The 18,107-nt window shown below is 37.8% G+C and overlaps 1 protein-coding gene across 9 annotated transcripts in view; it reads left to right on the top strand.

Moving 5' to 3' along the window:
* STON2 (stonin 2) overlaps window positions 1-15,646 on the top strand; it is a 67,648-nt gene extending 52,002 nt beyond the window's left edge. For 3 of the 9 annotated variants that reach the window (XM_085549310.1, XM_085549306.1, XM_085549308.1), the window contains exons 2-4: window positions 3,796-5,631; window positions 9,712-9,914; window positions 10,985-11,301. In XM_085549310.1, coding sequence (XP_085405436.1) covers window positions 3,834-5,631; window positions 9,712-9,914; window positions 10,985-11,068 — 2,085 coding nt within the window. In that variant the 5' untranslated portion in view covers window positions 3,796-3,833 and the 3' untranslated portion in view covers window positions 11,069-11,301. Of the gene's footprint in view, window positions 1-2,303; window positions 2,451-3,795; window positions 5,632-9,711; window positions 9,915-10,984 lie in introns of those variants that run through there. The other 6 variants (XM_085549309.1, XM_085549311.1, XM_085549312.1 and 3 more) reach the window with 5 other exon arrangements.
* Window positions 15,647-18,107: the final 2,461 nt, after the last annotated feature.

Raw genomic sequence — 18,107 nt, 5'->3', positions numbered from 1 at the left:
TGTGATAAACAGGAAAGCTTGCAGAAGCTAGCTTTTATAACATGCAGCAAACTCGAAACTCTTCACAAGTGCAGTGAAAGAGCAGAAGTATTTAAGTTTATAGGTTTCTGTCCAGCTTATGTGATATTTGCACACATACTGTATTCTCTGTGAAATAAGCATTATCATTTCAGATAAAGTTCAATGTAAGTGACAGAATCTTTATTTAGAATATTTAGATTTGCTCCAAGCAAGTTACTATCAAGAGGCAAAATAGACATTTAAAAATCTGGGCTTCTGCTCAAATATATTTTTTAACATAGTAGTTTTATCTGGCTTTTCAGTAGATCTGTCACACCTTCAAATCTTCTTACTTGTGGGGCACAGTTTCTATCATAAACAGTTTGCAAGGTATCAACATCCTTTAGCAGCTGGCTGTGTGCCTTTCCCCCAGGCATAAGTAAGGTGATACTGTGTGGTGATTTGGGCCAAAAGAGTTTAAATGGAAAAATGATAAGACAAAACAATAAAGAGGACCAGAGCCTTCTTTCAGTGGCTGCATAGCAAAATGTTCTATGTCTATTATATCACAGTACAGTTTTCCAGTGTATCATATAGAAATGATTAAGCATTTTGCTGCTGAACACTTGTAAAGCCAACAGAACATTAGGAGGCCTTTTGGTGGAAAATAAATAAATAAATAAATAAATAAATAAATAAATAAATAAATGGTACAATTAAACATGGCATTTTATTATTCACCAGGAATTATAAGTTTCCAGATTATTTAATGGCTTGGTCATGATGTTCACGTATGCATGTAATAAGGTACAGACAATGCTGGTTGGAGGCACTACTTAGGTGAGAGAATTTGAGCAGAGCAGCATAGGAGATACATATAGGGACATAGAACTACTGTCCTTGTCTCCTTCCTGCTGTGTTGTGTAGCTAGGCTGGAGCAACCTTTAGGATTAGAATCTGACAAGATCAGACAAATTAAAGATGTTTTAATTCTACTAAATAAACACCTATCAAAGTCTTTTTTTGTAAAGTCAGATTGAATCCTTCTCAGTCAAGAACAACTCTCAGGGTGCAAGACTGTTCATTAAGTCATCTTCTTGATTTTATTTTCTAGAAAGAAATTTTTAAAACACTTACGGAAGCAAAGCAGTAAATGAGCTTAGCTGTTCATCTAAGGAATTGTTTTCATAAGTGACCTCTCCCAGGTGCTTATTAGGGTGCTTCCAGGAGAGACACTTGCATTTTAAACTTTGTCATCTATGTTGAGGAACTCCCCAAAAGTCAAGATGAGAAAAACTTCAAATACTTGTCTAAGCTATCCCCTAGCAACATCAGGATTTTTCACGGTGAGATATTTTTCTTTCCACAGAAGTCAGAATATCTCTTGAGATATACACACTATTTCATATAATTCTCAGAAAGTTTCTTTGAATAGTTAGCTACATTATCATACTGTTATTTTTATCCTCCCTGCTATTAGTCATACTCTCACTGACTAAGCTGAAAAACTGTCTTTCTTGAGCTACGCTTGTTATCTTCAAATATTTGTGAACTCACCATATGGTTCTTTGGCAAGAGAAGAATATACTTTTGAATTTACTTTGAGAAAGAAAGATTATTTCTCTTTCTTAATTTTACACTCTCATGTATCAATTCAAATAACAGTTTATTGATTTTTCTATAAAAAATAAAGATACACAAATGCTTACATTTACAAAATCATCTTTATTTAATACTTCAGTAGTATTTCTAAGTTTCTCAACTAATACAAGCACGAAGTAAGAAAATGGTTTATTTTGTAACGTCTTCAGTTTAGAAAGAAATTTTATAAAGTGAATTCTGTCTGGTTTTTATATGAGCTCTAAAGGATTCTGGCTCATCTGCCCCTTTAAAATTTGCCATAAGTGCTAATACTTTGCTTTTGGAGTAATGCTTGGTTTCTGCAATTCTAAAGCTAAAATACAGGAAAATAAAAAATTATAACTGTAAGCAGACAAGAGTCATGTTCATGAGAAACTGTGATGTTCTTATCATGGGACTATTAGAAGTCCAAGAAGGAATGAATATTTTCCAAGAAATACCATAAAAACAGAGTTTTTTATTACATCCGTCCATTGCTTTTGCTTTCTTCTGGGAATTAGATGCTTACTGACCGAAATATTGGGAAAACATGAGACAGTGTAGAGGGTGTTAGTATGGACTGGAGGATCAGATTTGTCTGGGTGTTTTGTCTTTTTTTTTAATTGTTTCTTAAGGATGTGGGTGTGGATAATAATCTGTTTGTTTGTTTGTTTAATTCACAGATCTATTTGTAGTCTTCTGGCAAAACTATTGTATATAGGACCCATTACTATACCTGGTGGTGCAACCAGTAGCAGGGACTACAGGCAGACATTGTGCAACGATGGAAGTGAAAGGATAGGATAGAGATGAAAATCGGAGAAATTGAGGTAGTGCCACTTCTTTTCCAAGGAGTGGAACACTTTCTAATGAATGAGTAGTCTGAAAAAGATGTCTTTTCTTGTTATTACTTTGTTTTTGCAGTGGCTTGAAAGAGGTTTCATTCCACTTTATATAAAATACTCAATTTCAGTAACCTGTAGAACTTACATAATGCATTTTATCCTTAGATCAAAGAGTTGGGTGAACTTGATACAGTGATGAAAGGTGCAAAAATCGAGTAATCCAAAGCATTATAACAAGCTACTGTCAGGACTTTGGCTAACATGAACATTCCTTATTTCATATTCTGAGTTGAGGTGGAATAAAAATTCAAATTGTCTATTGTAGTTGAATGAGAATTAAGCTTATCTATTTTGGTAACTGGTAGCAATTGGAATATGGACTTAAATATTTTATTTTTGTTGTTACTGTAAAATAAGTTCACATCAGAGATGTACAGCCATACTGAAGTGCTACATTTTACAGTCACTTTTCTGCTTTTGCTGAAGAACTGTGTGTTATATAAAGCATGATTTGTATATTTATTAGAAGTAAAAGGCACAAATGTTAGCCTTTCTGTATGATATGCAGGGCAAACCACAGATTTTAATTTAATACTTTCATTCATCAGCACAGTGGGAAGAAAACCCTGTAATCTCTGCATGCTGAAAAAAATGATGCTCATTTTGGAAAACACCTTATTACTGTTGTAGCTATTTCCTCCAGAAAGAGCTGGGATTGAAATAGCACAGTACAGTGCTGGCTTCTGGGGAAATGTCTTGGCAGAGTCAAGAGAGAGTGGTCAAGGGAGCCCTGTTCTGGCAGAGGTTTGAGGACAGCTCCCATAATACAAGCCAAAAATATATTTTTCTTTATCCAAATGTACATTCCTAGACCAGAGATTCTCCAAGAGATTTTTCAGACATCTCTGGATTGAAAGATAGTTTCCCACCCTGTAAGCTACAAAGCACCTCTTCTAAACACAGCTAGGATAAAAATGCCACCTAAGCACCTTTTATGGTACCTTTTTTTTTTCTTAGCTCATTATGTTGGAATCAGAGCTAAGAGATACAATCATTGCTGTCATTACCTCTGTACTTCTTCCTGCTTCCCTTTTTTGTTGTTCAACTGCCTATTTAAAAGTGTCTGTATCTATTTCTTTGTTAATTCTTCCCATGTTCTTCAGAATGTTGTCCAAGTTTCTTCTATCTTTCTCACACAGCGCGTGAATAGGCCTTTCCTGAGCATGCTATTGTGCAGACAGTGCTTTTCTTTTAGTGCAGAGAACTAGATAATTTCAGAATAATTAGCTGAAATTTCCTCCCCTCCCCTCTTTTTTTTTTTTTTTTTAAGACAGTTCCTCGTCTTTCCAAGAAGATGAAGAGGTAGATATGGAGGCTGTCAACTGGCAGCTGAACAACACCTCCATGAATGGGCATTCTGCTGCCCCAACCACAGTTCGCTTTCCCAGCTGGGTGACTTTTGATGACAATGAAATCAGTTGTTCACCACAGAACCTTTCTCCTTTGAAAACAGACACCTCACCTCCAGAAACACAGGCTCCAGATGTTAACTCTAACCTCACTGCATCATTTAAGAAAAGAGAACGCCCCAAAAGCACATTGGGTGACCTCTCCAAAATTCAAAAACTGGATCTATCCTCTTTAACCAAGTTGCCTTCTCTTGAAACACCACCATGGAGTGCTACTAATCCTTTTTTGGATGAGTCTCTTCGAGATGTCCAACCCTCACCTATTAATCCATTCAGTTCATTCTTTGAGGAGCGAGACAGGCGTTCCAAAAGCTCTTCTGTTTCCACTGCTCCAAGCAAAAGCCAAAGAGATTCCCTCATTATTCTCCATCATGAATCCGATACCATCAGTTTCCCGGCAGCACACAAAAGTGTAACTCATGCAGATGCTGTGGAACAGTTGAAGCAACTCCAGATTGGAGACCCAGATTATGTGAGCAGCCCTACCTTGCCTGATGATGACCCAACAATGCCATATGATCCAGATGCCACTTTATTTAACCTGGCACCATCTCAGCCAAAGGATGGATGGCCAATGATGCTCAGAATCCCAGAGAAGAAGAATATTATGTCATCCAGGCACTGGGGACCAATATACGTGAAGCTGACTGATAGTGGATACATTCAGCTTTTCTACGAGAAAGGACTGGAGAAACCTTTCCGTGAATTCAAACTTGAAATCAATCATGAGATTTCAGAGCGCAAACTCCAGAACTACGATGAGAATGGAAGGATACACAGTGTGCGGTTGGATCGCACAACCTACAAGGAGAAGAAGAAGTATCAGCCGAAACCAGCCATTGCTCACACAGCAGAGAGAGAGCAAATCATCAAACTTGGGACTACAGATTATCAGGACTTCCTAAGCTTCATCAGTGCTGTGCAAGACACACTGATGAACTTGCCAACCTCATCAACAGATCTGAGCACAGTGGGACTAAACTATCAAGAAGAAGAAATCACTGTTGATGTCAGGGATGAGTTTCATGGCATTTTAGCCAAAGGAGACAGTGTGATTCTCCAGCACAGTGTGCTGACCCATATATATGTTCTCAGCTTCCTTTCAGGCCTGGCAGAATGCAGACTGGGCCTTAACGATATCCTAATCAAAGGGAATGAAATAGTTGCAAGGCAAGACATTATGCCCACTACTACCACAAAGTGGATTAAATTATACAGCTGTCGGTTCCATTCATGTGTGGATGAGGACATGTTTAATAACTCTCGTATTATCCTGTTTAACCCCTTGGATGCTTGCCGATTTGAACTGATGAGATTCAGAACTGTTTTTGCTGAGAAAACTTTGCCTTTCACACTGAGGACTGCAGCCAGCATCAATGGTGCTGAAGTGGAGGTGCAGAGCTGGCTGATGATGTCCACTGCTTTCTCTTCTAATCGTGACCCTTTAACTCAGGTCCCTTGTGAAAATGTTATGATCCGCTACCCAGTGCCAAATGAGTGGGTCAAGAACTTCCGCCGGGAAAGTGTCCTGGGGGAGAAATCTTTGAAAGCCAAGGTGAACAAGGGGGCTACTTTTGGATCAACTAGTCTGTCTGGTTCTGAGCCAGTCATGAGAGTTACTTTGGGAACTGCCAAATATGAGCATGCCTTTAATTCCATTGTATGGAGAATAAACCGACTGCCTGACAAAAACTCAGGTGAGTTGTGCATACCATCTCTACAGGAGTAAACTTAAATAAGTTATGTGTTTTGGAAGATAGGAAATACCGCATTTACATGGTGAGATAAATAACTCTTTGCAGTGTACTGAAGGACATCAGATGGTTACACACAGCATTTATCTGCCCTTCATTGCAGTAGTTTTAATTATCTTGCCAACACTGGTAATGATAAAAACCAATTGGGGCTTTCCAGATGCAAAAATATGCCTTCTTTCTCAGTTTTATGAGTGCACTATGGAATTTCTGCATCAAACACCTCCGTGTGTTTAGCACTGTCATTGGAAGCAAGGCTGTCTCAGTTGACTTCCAAAGGCAAGATACTGTGCTACATGACTGAATAACAAGTCATGTGCTGTAGTTCTAACACATGTGATTTGTATTTCATTCATTTCCATTCATCACCATTGCCATGCAAACTTACTGGCCAATTACTGCTTACTACTTCTTGATTTTTCTCACTTAGACTTTTTAAAATATGTGTATATTTTTTAGTATTGATGCTGTAGTAATGCAGCTGTGAGACTGCATGGGTTTCAGTGTTTGGTGTTTCCTGAAAAAAAGTTCAGTGTTGGACCGGATCTAACACTTTCTAAGTATAGTTGTTTATCCCAAGTTTAGGCTGCAGTGTTAGCAAAACTTTGATCTGTGTTTTCTAAGCTTTTGGATCACATTTCAGCCCAGGAACACCATGTTACACCATAGGTTATACATTTGGAGGGATATCACAGACAAAAATGAGGACTCCTTGTATTCTGTAGTATAGGACATAAGAGAGAGAGCTTGGGAACTTATGAAATATTGCAGTGAAAAATTAACTTCGGTCTGTATATGAGCAACAGCCTGCTTGTGAGGGAAATCTCACTATGCCATCTGTATAAGCTCTGGGAATGAGATCCTGTGAAACTGGGCCTTCTGTGGCATCTCCTTTCCAAAGATCTCATCACACCATACCAATGTTTCAGCTGGGAAAACGTAAGCCCCCAGACTTTAACACAATCATGGAAGATGCCTGTAGCAAACCAGGAGAAGAAGCAGAACTCCTGGCTCTGTTGTCTCCTGCAAGGCAATGCTCTCTTACCCACTGCAGCTGCAAGGCAAAATGTTTATCTGTGGCTCTTGCTTCCTTTATCTTGTCCCTCCCAGTGTGAGGCTTCATTACACATGCCCTATGTCAGAGGGAAATGAATCACACTCAGCACTGCTGCTGGCACCCTGCCACAAAGCACCTATCTGTCAGTGTCACAGTGCAGTACACAGTGCTGTAGTATTTGTTTACATCCTGAAAGGAAGAGAGTGTCCTCACTCCTCCGGTCAGGCCAGATGTAATTTCAGAGAAAGGAAGGGCCTTGCAAGCACTGCCTTGGCAAGGACACATGGGGTATATGAGAGGGAGGGAATCCCAAAGTGATGACAGGATAGGTTAAGTGTAGCTTAATTCTGACCTTGGCTCTCAAGGGCTATTTACATTTCTTGACAGTACTCATTCCACAGCTTTCCTTACTCAGAGTACGTGGCAAACAAAGAGGAGTGTACATGGAACCACTCAAGAGTGGTTCCCTGCCCTGAGTGCCAGCTCTGCAGAGCTGAGGATGCAGAGTGGGTCTGTCCTATGCTCACTGCCTGTGCACTGGCTGCAGAATGGCTTGGTAAGGGTTATCTCAGTGGTTTCACTGTCTTAATTAAATGTTTTCTCTTTGTGCATCCTAATGGGATGGGGCCCTTTGCACTCTCACTGTAGGAACTTTTTATCAGCACTGTCTGTATTATTCTGTAGACAAAGCATCTGCTTCTGACTAGAAGTCAAAAAGTGTATGACAAATAAAGGACTGTGTGTACTCTGACTATAATTTGACCTAGAAAACTAATGTGGATTGCATTTTACTGAGCATATTTCTGAAATCATTTATAAAGTAACTTGGTAAATGTTACTGCCTTTCTCTTATTCACAGCTAACACAGTCATAGCATTTGACAAAAAAAGGCCTTGCAGAGTTTCACATGCAGCAGTCTGGGCTCCAAGTGTTTCTGTTTTTTATTAACCCACCAGCAGAATGTTAGGAAAACATCCACCAGCCACCAGTCATGGGAAAACATTCCTGGAATGGGTCAGAGCTGTAGCCTCTGAGTGGGGATCTGGATGTTGAACTTGGGTCCAGTTTGGTTGAGGGTCCCCAGCATGCTGCCTGCTGCACCCTCTGCAGTAAATTAAGTCCTGTAATGCAAACATGTTAGGACATCAGAGGGCTTTGGAACAGATTCCCTCCAATCACAGTAAGCCAAGTGTCTACATGAATTACATTAGGAGGTCCACAATGTTCAGAATGGAATGCTAGTAGCACAAGGAAGCAGGAAGCTCAGAAGAGAATCAGTCTGGTGATTTCCTCCTGATTTTATTAGAAATGTGCATTTTTCTGTTGCAGAGGTAGCTCTGAGTGAGCCTGCTGAGCACACACAAGGTGCACAGAAGTTGTCCATTGTGTGCCTCAGGTTACTAATGAACACTGATGTACTCAATATTTCTTTTGGAGGAGGAGTTGCTCTCATAATCTGTTTGCTTGGTTGTCTACCATGCTGATCTGATTTACATTAATAACTTCTGTATTTGTCTCAGCGTTGTGCATGGTCCTTTCTAGTAGTTGGTATTCCTGATGGAAGAAATTAAATAATTGAATAATTACATTGTAAATTGAATGTCATGGTTTTATGATTTTTGGTTACTGGTGTTCCACATCATAACATCACGTAGTGCACTGGGAGTTAAAGTGTTAATGATAATTTTTAAAAATTCAGATATTTCTTACTATTTGAACTAATTCAGCAAAGCTAAATATTTCATGGAATCAGGTTGTTTCTAACACTGAACTACAACTGTAAGCTTTTCTGAAGGCTCTCTGCCTTGATCAGCTTTCCTATAATCAGCCCTCTTATTAAGGACACTGGACATTCTGCACTTCGGAGCCTTGTGTCCAATTCTGCTACAGGTTAACAATGTAGGCTGAAATATTATATGCTAAGTTTGGGGAAAATTTTAAACTGAATTTCTGCTCAAATTGTTCAGTCATTCCAGAAAATGAAGTTAGGAGAAAATGCAGTCTAGGCCATATCTAGCAGTTATCAGAACTAGGGCTGCTGTGCTTTGCACTGGGAGGGGAATATTATTTACTGAGCTTGGGATTTGTTTTCTTTTTTTTGTTTTGTTTTGTTTTTTATAAAACAAATTTATAATGGGATCCCTTCAGTCAGAAATCCCAAAGTGGCTGTGAATGTTCATTCTGCAGATAGAGAAACTGAGGCACAGAACCTAAATGGCTTGCTCAAGAGCTTAGGGGGTTTGTAACAGTCAGAAATGCAGCCAACTTAACTTAGCTAGCAGTTCCTACTTCATTTTTTTAAACATTTCTGCTGTCCAGCAAAGCAAAGGGAAGAATATAATAGCAAAAGTTATCAGTTACTAATGACAGTTATTGATCAGTTACTGATGACTGGTTTCTCACCTTTCCATCTTTAATGACTGGCTATCTAGTGGATGGTTAAGAATGATGAATACATTATTACTTCCAAGATGTGCACAAATATGCTTTTTGAACCCAGGAAAGTTTAATGTTATCCAATATGTTTGCTTTCAAAATAAATGGGGATAATCATTTCAAAAATAACTATGAAATATCTGCCAAATATGCCTTTACTTACTGTCAGCGCATATTTTAGAGGGATATTCCACAGTGTTCTTAACATGTTACATAGACTGAGGTAATAAGAAGAGGGAAAATATCCTTACCTACAGTGGTTGATTTATAACCCACTAAAAGCAAATTAGACTGATTGACAGTCATTTGTTTTGCAGTTCATTTAATTTATTTACTCTGACTAATTAAACTGAACTGAAACTCCAGCATATGGAGCATTGAAACAGATAAGATCCTGACATTTGATGCAAAGTAGTTCACCCAGGCAGATTCTCAGTTTCTTGCTGTTTCACGATGTTGCTTTTACTTAGATGCAATCTTCTTTCAACAAAGCAAGACAGCTTTCATGTCTGTTTGCTCTCTTTTTTAAGCTTCTGGCCATCCACACTGCTTCTTCTGTCACCTAGAGCTTGGCTCTGACCGGGAAGTGCCTTCCAGTTTTGTTCGCCACGTAGATGTGGAATTTGACATGCCCACTACTTCTGCATCCAAAGCCACTGTTCGGTCCATCTCTGTTGAGGACAAGACTGGTGTGAGAAAGTGGGTCAACTATTCAGCACACTACAGTTACAAGGTAAAAATGAGCATTTGTCAGTCACCATGGTTACTTCACATAATTTATTGTCTTGAAAAGTGTAGACAAACAAATGGGAATTTGATACATGTCAAGCTCTGTACAGTGGCTCCCCACATGCAGCCTGCAGATTCATGGCAGACAAGCTGTGTTTTATGGCTCAGTGAAAATATACACTGTGCTTACAGTGACTTTGTGGAAGAGCATGCATACAACCAGTTCCTGGGGAGAAGCTGATAAACTAGGAGTGTGAACAGGGACTTTTTCTATAGTGGGAGTTTTAAAGTGGGAGTACTACTGCAGACAAAAGGATCACATTGCTTCTGTGCTTATAGTTTTTTTTTCTGCCTGCCCTAAGGAGATGAACAGATGGGAAAATACACAATATGTATACCTGCCAAGAATCTCAGTATGACAGACTTGCATGGTAGATGATCACTCAGCAGACAAATAGGCATTCTACCTGCAATGATTGCAAGAGCAATGATGATAGATACTGAAAAGATTCTTGTGGCAAATATTTTTAATGTGAAATGTTATTACATTTTTAGTAGTATCTGAAATTCCCCAGAGATTATATTTGATCTTCCTAACTATCCCTTCTAAGAATTGAACATTTGATTGTCCCTGAATTTTTGGAGGAATTGAAATTTAGAAAAAAGATATCGGCGTGCCTTTTGCAAATGAATCTCTTTGCTTTCATCAGTTGCTTTGCAGAGTTTGAAACTGAGACTAGTCTTCTGCTGTCATGTAAAAAGCCACCTATACTCTGCAGGTTTGGTTCTGGATTTGGATACAAAATACAGATGGGGCTGGGGATGAATGAAAAATGAGACCAATTCTCTTCATGATCTTTTTTCTTCCAGAAACTGTTATGACACCATTGAATCATAAAATTGTTTGGATTTGACTTGAAACACAGTAAATCAAATCTATATTTCCCTCCTCCATCTATTACTCTTTACTATCCTCTCATTTTACTAAGATTTGCATCATCTGAGGAATGAACACTAAGGTGTTTTAAATTTATTGATTTATTCTCATTATCACTGTTCTTTTTCCTCTGCCAGGTAGAAATAGAGCAGAAAAAAAGCTTGAGTGAGGATCTGAAGGGAGAAGATACTGCAAATCTCAGTGAATGTTCCATACAGTGAAGGAATATCAGTGCTCAGGTCCCAAGAGGTGTGGTCAAACTAACAGACTTGGAAGAAAGGACTTAAATATTTTGGTATTTGTCTTTTGAAAGTATGGAGTATTACTTTTAAAATAATGCTTTGAAGAGTTTTATTTTTCCTGTAATTATCTGTGTCTTGAGAAGAAGGTCACCAGTAATTTGTTTGGAGTGGACCCATTGGCTGGAACAATTAAAGTACTTATCACCAATGCATTTGGTGTATTGACAGAATGAGTTGCTTTATAGTCAAGCCTGCCTTTTGTGCTTCTTCACCATCTGGGTTCTGCACTGAACATGCCACCATCACAGCCAAATCTGAAAGCACTCTTCATCTCACAATCTTGCCCTCCTGCAATCGCGTTTTTCCTGTATGTTGCTTGGTTTGGTCATCAGCAGATTCACTTCCTTCTGAACTACCAAATAAAACTGAGGGAGCATCAAGTGAAACCGTGAAATGAAACAAGTTTCATTTCTGAAGTCATCAACAAATTGAAAACCCTGAGAATCATGGAGAATCAACAAACTCTACATGTTAAACATAGTAAACATCAAGCAAACAAACTATTGGCAACATAGCTAAACATGTAACCATTTTTCTGTTTATCCTTTCCTGCCTTGTTCTCTGAACTGTGCTGTCACTGTTCACATTTTCATGGGTTATAGACAGTATGTAAGAAACTTCCTGCAGTTTCTTAGAATTTTCATGTGCTAGTCAGGGCTGTCCTGTTATTTTGACTGAACGGGGTTACAGCTGCTAGTAACAGGGAGTGTGTTATAGTAGAGATTATACTGAAGGGAGTTTTCTAAAATTAGATCATTCCTAAATAGAAAGATAATTAAGGGAAATACATTGGGTTATTTTTTTATTTTATGTTATGATTTCTTGAAAGGATAAGGCAGATGGTTATAAAAAATGTGAGAACAGTATTAAGAGAGTTTTTTGCCTTCCCCAAACTCCTTGGAAGACTATCCTTGTTTGCCGCACAATATTGCTTTCATTTTCTATCTTTAACCTACAGCATAAGTAATTTTTCTGCAGCTATCTTTGTAAAATCCCAGCTAACTGAGACCCAAAATCTTTTCTCAAAAATTAGAAACAGGCTTCCATCATGGAGGCTTCTTGACCTCCAGTTTACTGAAAGTAGAAGCAAGTTTCAAACCTCCTTTCTGGAAAGAAAGAAAGAAATGCAGAAGGCAACAATCACTCCTTCATGTATTTTTTCAGAAAAGAAAACAGTGTTCAGAACAAATTACTTTTTATATCTGTTTCCATGGCTTCCATAATATTTTGTCTCAAGGTAATTTTTAATGTTAAAAAAAAAAAAAAAAAAAAAGTAATTTATTAAATAATTTATCTTTTGAAAGATTACTACTGACTTTAAAATCACAGATTTGGAAAGCCTTGGCAGTGTATTTGAATGAATTAAAATGAAAGCTTCTTTATAATTTTGTAGGTTTATTTTATTTTACATTTCATATAACAGAAAATTAATATTCACTCATGGTTTACTACTTCCAGTATGACTCCAATAAAAATCACTGCTGTTAAGGTTCCGAATAAAGCATGCAATTAATTATACTGACCCCATAACTGGCAGTGGTAGAATATAAAACAAACTGTAGGGAACTTCTAAATGCTTTTTTGTGCCTTTTTTTTTTTTTTTTTTTTTATAATGCGTAGTGATAAATATTTACACAGCCATGTTGCCACACAACCTCTGGCAAATGTACACTGCTGTAAATATATCAAATCTCACTCCTCTTAGGACTTCTTAATAATAAGTGTGTAATCTTACTGAAGCCCAAAGAGCTTCTCTGAGCATACCAGTTAATACTAAATTTTCAATCATCTCTCTATAAAGGGAAGAATGGTATTAAATTTCACAAAGCATTTGGAGATCCATGGATGAAAATTACTGATAAAGTGTCAATAATTATTTATTAAATAACAATGTATATAGGTTGTAAAATATCTGGCAGCATGGAGCTGAATTCATGACTGATTCTCAGCTCTGTTACTGCTTTATGTTTCAAAGTCCTTTGAAGAACTTCCAGGTATTTTTCCTGGTTTTTTACAGTAGCTCCCAGTGTGCAGTTTCTGAAAATGACCAGCGAGAAACCCAGCAAGTTGAAATTGAATGTGTTCTGAGATGTCACTGAGAAAGTGTGAGGTGTTTTGTGGATTAACTGCATTCAGACACTCAGCTTCTGAATTTCTTCATTTTCCCCCCATCCCTTGAAAATACAAACATGCAATAGCAAATAAGAAAAAATACGTTGTATTCTTTAATGAAAGGGGGGGAAACAAAAATCATTTTCACTTACCAATCTGTTCAGTCTGTGTCATACTTTCACCATAAACTATTTCAGTCCCTGAAAACTGAAAAATTGACATATCAGAGTATTCTGGATTTACTTCATTTCTCTACTTCTTCATCACTGATTATTTATTTATTTTTTTAAATTAAAAGTTAATGATTGAAAACAAGAGTATGGGCCTGAAGCTAATCTCTCTTCCATAGTTAGTTGAATGACAGAAGAATCTCTTCCAAGTCTGCAGGTGTTATGCAGCCAAAACTGGTGGAGTGTTGAGGTTTGTAAAAAAGCTATTTAGTCCATTTTGATCTCTGGAGCACATCTTTGTGACGTTCTTGGCACTGGATTTTCTAGAGTATGAATTTTTGAGATGTGAAATCCTCACACAGAGTTTCAAAAGATCCTATTTGTGATCACAGTTCCCATTGAAACACTAGTATAATTAGTTTGATTTTTTGAAAGAGCACTAACAACCAAAATCTTCAGAAAATATAATGTTGGTATCATCAAGTAGCACCACTCAAAGATCTTTCCAATCTGGACCCATTATAAGGCTGCCCAGGGAGGTTGCGGATACCCCATCTTTGGAGGTGTTCAAGACCAGGTTGGATGAGGCCCTGGGCAACCTGATCTAGTAATTGTGGAAGTTTGGTGGCCCTGCCCAGCAGGGGGGTTGGAACTTCATGATCCTTGATGTCCCTTCCAACCCAGGTCATTCTGTGATTCTGTGATAAGCACTGAGCATCTGAACACTGAGCTCCTAAGTGCCATTGTTGAGGCTGTCACCGTTCTTGCTTAATTAAGCTGTGCTAATTCTTCAACATATGAATTTCATGTATGTGAACTGTAGGGGTACAGCAGTAATTTAGACAGACTGCTGTTGGAGGTGAGGGGAAAAGAACTGAGGGTTTCATCCATTTTAGAGTAGCAGAAATTACTAAATATAAGATAGGCCTGTAGAGCAATTTTATTTTTTTTAAACTTAGGGAAGAATTTCTTTAAATATTTTCAGTGTAACAGTCCTTTTGATAAAGATATAATCACTGTCTTTGGTCTATTTGAAAGCTTTGTAGTACTAAAATGTTCCATGCAGGAAATGTGCCTTCAAGGTAAGCATAAATTTACTCCCTGAAACTATTCCCACTTTGAACTGCCTATTTTTCATTATGACTTTGCTTCATTTTGTGCTGTGGTACTTGAGGTATTGCAGGGAATTTTGCCTAGAAAAATTAGCTGAATCAGTCTTTGATCACAGGGGGTAAAAATGAAGATCATCTCCGGGCAGCTGAGCTAATTTTAGTGAAATCCTCTTGAATTTATTAACTATATGCATATTCCGTTAGCAAAGGAAAATGGGTGAATTCAGCTGAGAAATGCTGTAACTAACCAATGATATTTTTGTCCTTTAATTTTATTTAGACTCAAATTTAGTCATCCTCTGAAGGAGACAAATTGTAGTTTCATCATTGCAACAGTATCATAAGAAACATCACAGAAATAATTTACCTTTCCTGGTGGGTTGCTGGCTGACATATTTACTTGGCAAGACACCCAAGTCCTGTTAGTGTACCTGTCCATGATTCCTCTTTTTTCTCTTGGTCATTCACCCTTCAGAACTGAGAGCAGTTTCTTGCAAAAGACCAGCAAGAAAAGGTATACTAAGTTCAACCTGAGGTAATTATTCTGTCTGTTGCTTGTATGAAACTTAGTAATTTCCTTCTGTCCTTGAATAATCAAGGGCCTGATAGGTCACTTCTGCTCAAAAGCTTGAAAAATTCCTTTCTGTAATTCTTGGCAACTTATTTTTACAGCCGTACTCATGTCCAGAACTGGTCAGTGTAGAATGCATATTACTTATTGATGAAGTACTTGCCCTCTTCTGCCATTGAAATTATTTCTACATCATGAGGTGTCTGAGACAGGACATTGTCATTGATCCTAGCCTTTTTGTTTTGTTCAGCCATCTACCCATCCATCCAACTATCCGTCCTTCTTTCTCTCCCTCTCTCCCACTACTTGCAGTCCATTCTTTGCACTATTGACATTGATTGGTTTGATAATTATTTTGTAACATGTTCCCACCTTTTTGTTCTGTAAAATGAGAAAGTCTATACACTGGTTAATGTTATAGAAGTGGTGTTTTTGTTTTTGTTTTTTCCTTTTGATTTTATGGGTTGAAATGGGATGTAATGTTTTGTTTAAACTATGGGAAAACTTAAATAAATGTTAAGATGAAACAGCATATCCACATTTTCACTCTGAATCTGAAATTGTATGTAGCATGTGCTATGTGTCCTGATAACTTGATACCAATCTTCTTAAATTTGGAGGAAGAAAATAAAGTCTTTTGAATAGATTTGATCACCTACACTGAAAGATAGACTGCAAACAAAATGAATCAGGTCTAGAGCTTGAACCTTTCAACAGATCATAGGAGAGAATCCCACATTTTCCATGAAGATGTCCCAAAGCAAAGTAATTGAGAATTGAAACATCTGCTTAGCAAATCTCTTAAACTTTTACACTTAAACAATAAAGCCATAAATGGGATCTTCCTGTGACCAGAATATATTTCTGCAAAACAAGAACAAGGATAACTTCAAAACAATTTAAAGAGTCCTCTGATATGATTCTCTGTTTTCTTTCAAATTTGCATAAGCTGTATATCATTTAATACATTTTTCCACTTCTCTCAGTCACTTTCTCAAAAGCACTCCCTGAGTCAGACTGAAGAGATGGACAGACTCACTGACTGAAGAAAAACATATACCCATTTTAAGGGCTTCTTAGATTTTTGCTGAATCCATGGTATGTCTCAGTACAGCACACAGTTAGTGTGCCAGTTGTTTGATAGTATAAGAAAATGGAAGCACACAGAGAATGATTCCTCGTGTTCTTTATTCAAAAGTAGATTAGGTCAGCCATAAGAAAGGAGGAAAGTTAAATAGGAAAGTTCTGGGATTTCTAGCAATAACACTTTATTTACTGTTTCTCAGATACTTGCTGGCATTAGGAAATGATAATGTTACATTAGGAGTGCAGCATTAGATTAACCACCATAGCTACTCAGTCTGCCAAATGGATTATAAATGGGAGAGTTATATAAAAATAAGAAAGTTTGAAAACATGCGACTTAAAGTTCTTCAGCAATAATGCAGTCCTTCAAGATGAGCCAAAATATTGCCCTACAAGAGATGGGGATGTCAGAGTGCCAGCACAAAGTGTACCCAAACAAAAGACATCATTAGAGTGAGATAGCACAATTTGGAGGGAGAAGACATCACAGTTTTCCCCCAGTGCTCACAGTTGCCATGGCTGCCCTCACCATCTAATTCAGATATGGAGGCAACTTACTAGTCAAAAAACTGCTGAAAGTTAGCTGAAGTAAAGCAAAAGATAGAGAAGGAGCCCATTGTTTCTCTACCAAAATCTTGCTGCAGCAGTTCAGTGCCACAGCAGATGTGTCTGAAACATGAAACAAATGAGGTCACAGTATTAGAAGCCTAATACAAACAACCATTTAAATAAATAAATAAAAAGTAGTTGGCATTGTGTTTCAAACACCATCTATGAAAAGTTTCTGTTTCAATCCTGACTGATGGAACATAACCTGATGGAGAGAAGTGGCTGCAGCAGTTCTGGCACCTACACTGAGAATCCATAACACAACCCCAATGGCAGACACATGCTCTAGTGGAGTGCAGTGCTTGGGGTGGACTGGTCCTTCCATGGTGCAGAAGGCTGCTGCCACCCCATGGGCTATAGATAAACCTGGAACAAGTAATGTAGCCTAAATAGTTTCTGAAGGCATGGGATGAATACATTGTGGATGCAGCTGAAAGTAATTTTCCAAGGGGGAGAGCCTCCTTTGTAAAGGTTTCTCTATGAATTAACAGAAAAAAAAAAAAAAAGAAAAAAAGAAAAAAGAAAAAAAAAAAAAAAAAAAGATCTACATCTCTTTGTAGAGGCTAAGAAACATATTAGAGTGCAGCCTGTCAGAGCACTTAGATTGAAAGGGAATAAACTGGGAAAGCTCCAAATTAGCTCACAGATGCAGGCAGAACTGTAGGGGAGTTCTGTCTTCTGGTCAAGAGAAACAAAACCAAAATTGCAGACAGATTAAAAACAAGAGATTATTAGAGACAGCTTTTCTATCCCCACCTTCAGTTGAATCAAAATCTCATTTGAACTGCATCAGTAGGCAGGATTGTTTTATTTTCTCCCCAAGATGTTCTACCTATCCTTTGCACAGGAAAAGTGATTGTCCCTGGCATTCAGGAAGTGACAGCTGGTATGAGAGAAATGACCAGGGGAGTGCGGGTGGCAAAACAGAATGTGCTGAAGTTACCATCTCATCAGAGAAAAATGTGTTAATACCTTATGATGTCCTGGGACAAGCCTGAATCTACCCAAAAATTGTGACTTGAAGAATCCCAGTCTGCAAATGCTGACATAGGAAAAAAGGAAAAAAAAATGGGCCACAAAAATAATAATAATAATAACAACAGCAGCATTAATTTTATGAAATACTAGATGGCTTGTGGATAAGTATAATTTGATTTGGAACTGAACCACCAAAAACTGTGGTCTATGACTGTTCTGCAAAGCACAAATAGTAGGACTCAGACCTACCTAAAGACTGAGTTTAATTTTGTATTCATAAGACACTTTGAATATCTCCAACATCCCACGATCTGTTCAGT

This window comes from Coturnix japonica, chromosome 5 (assembly GCF_054131305.1).
Source record: "Coturnix japonica strain WE chromosome 5, WE-NBRP24, whole genome shotgun sequence".
Lineage (NCBI taxonomy): Eukaryota > Metazoa > Chordata > Aves > Galliformes > Phasianidae > Coturnix > Coturnix japonica.
Note: the sequence above shows the minus strand (reverse complement) of the source record. Positions and strands in the feature narration are given on the sequence as shown.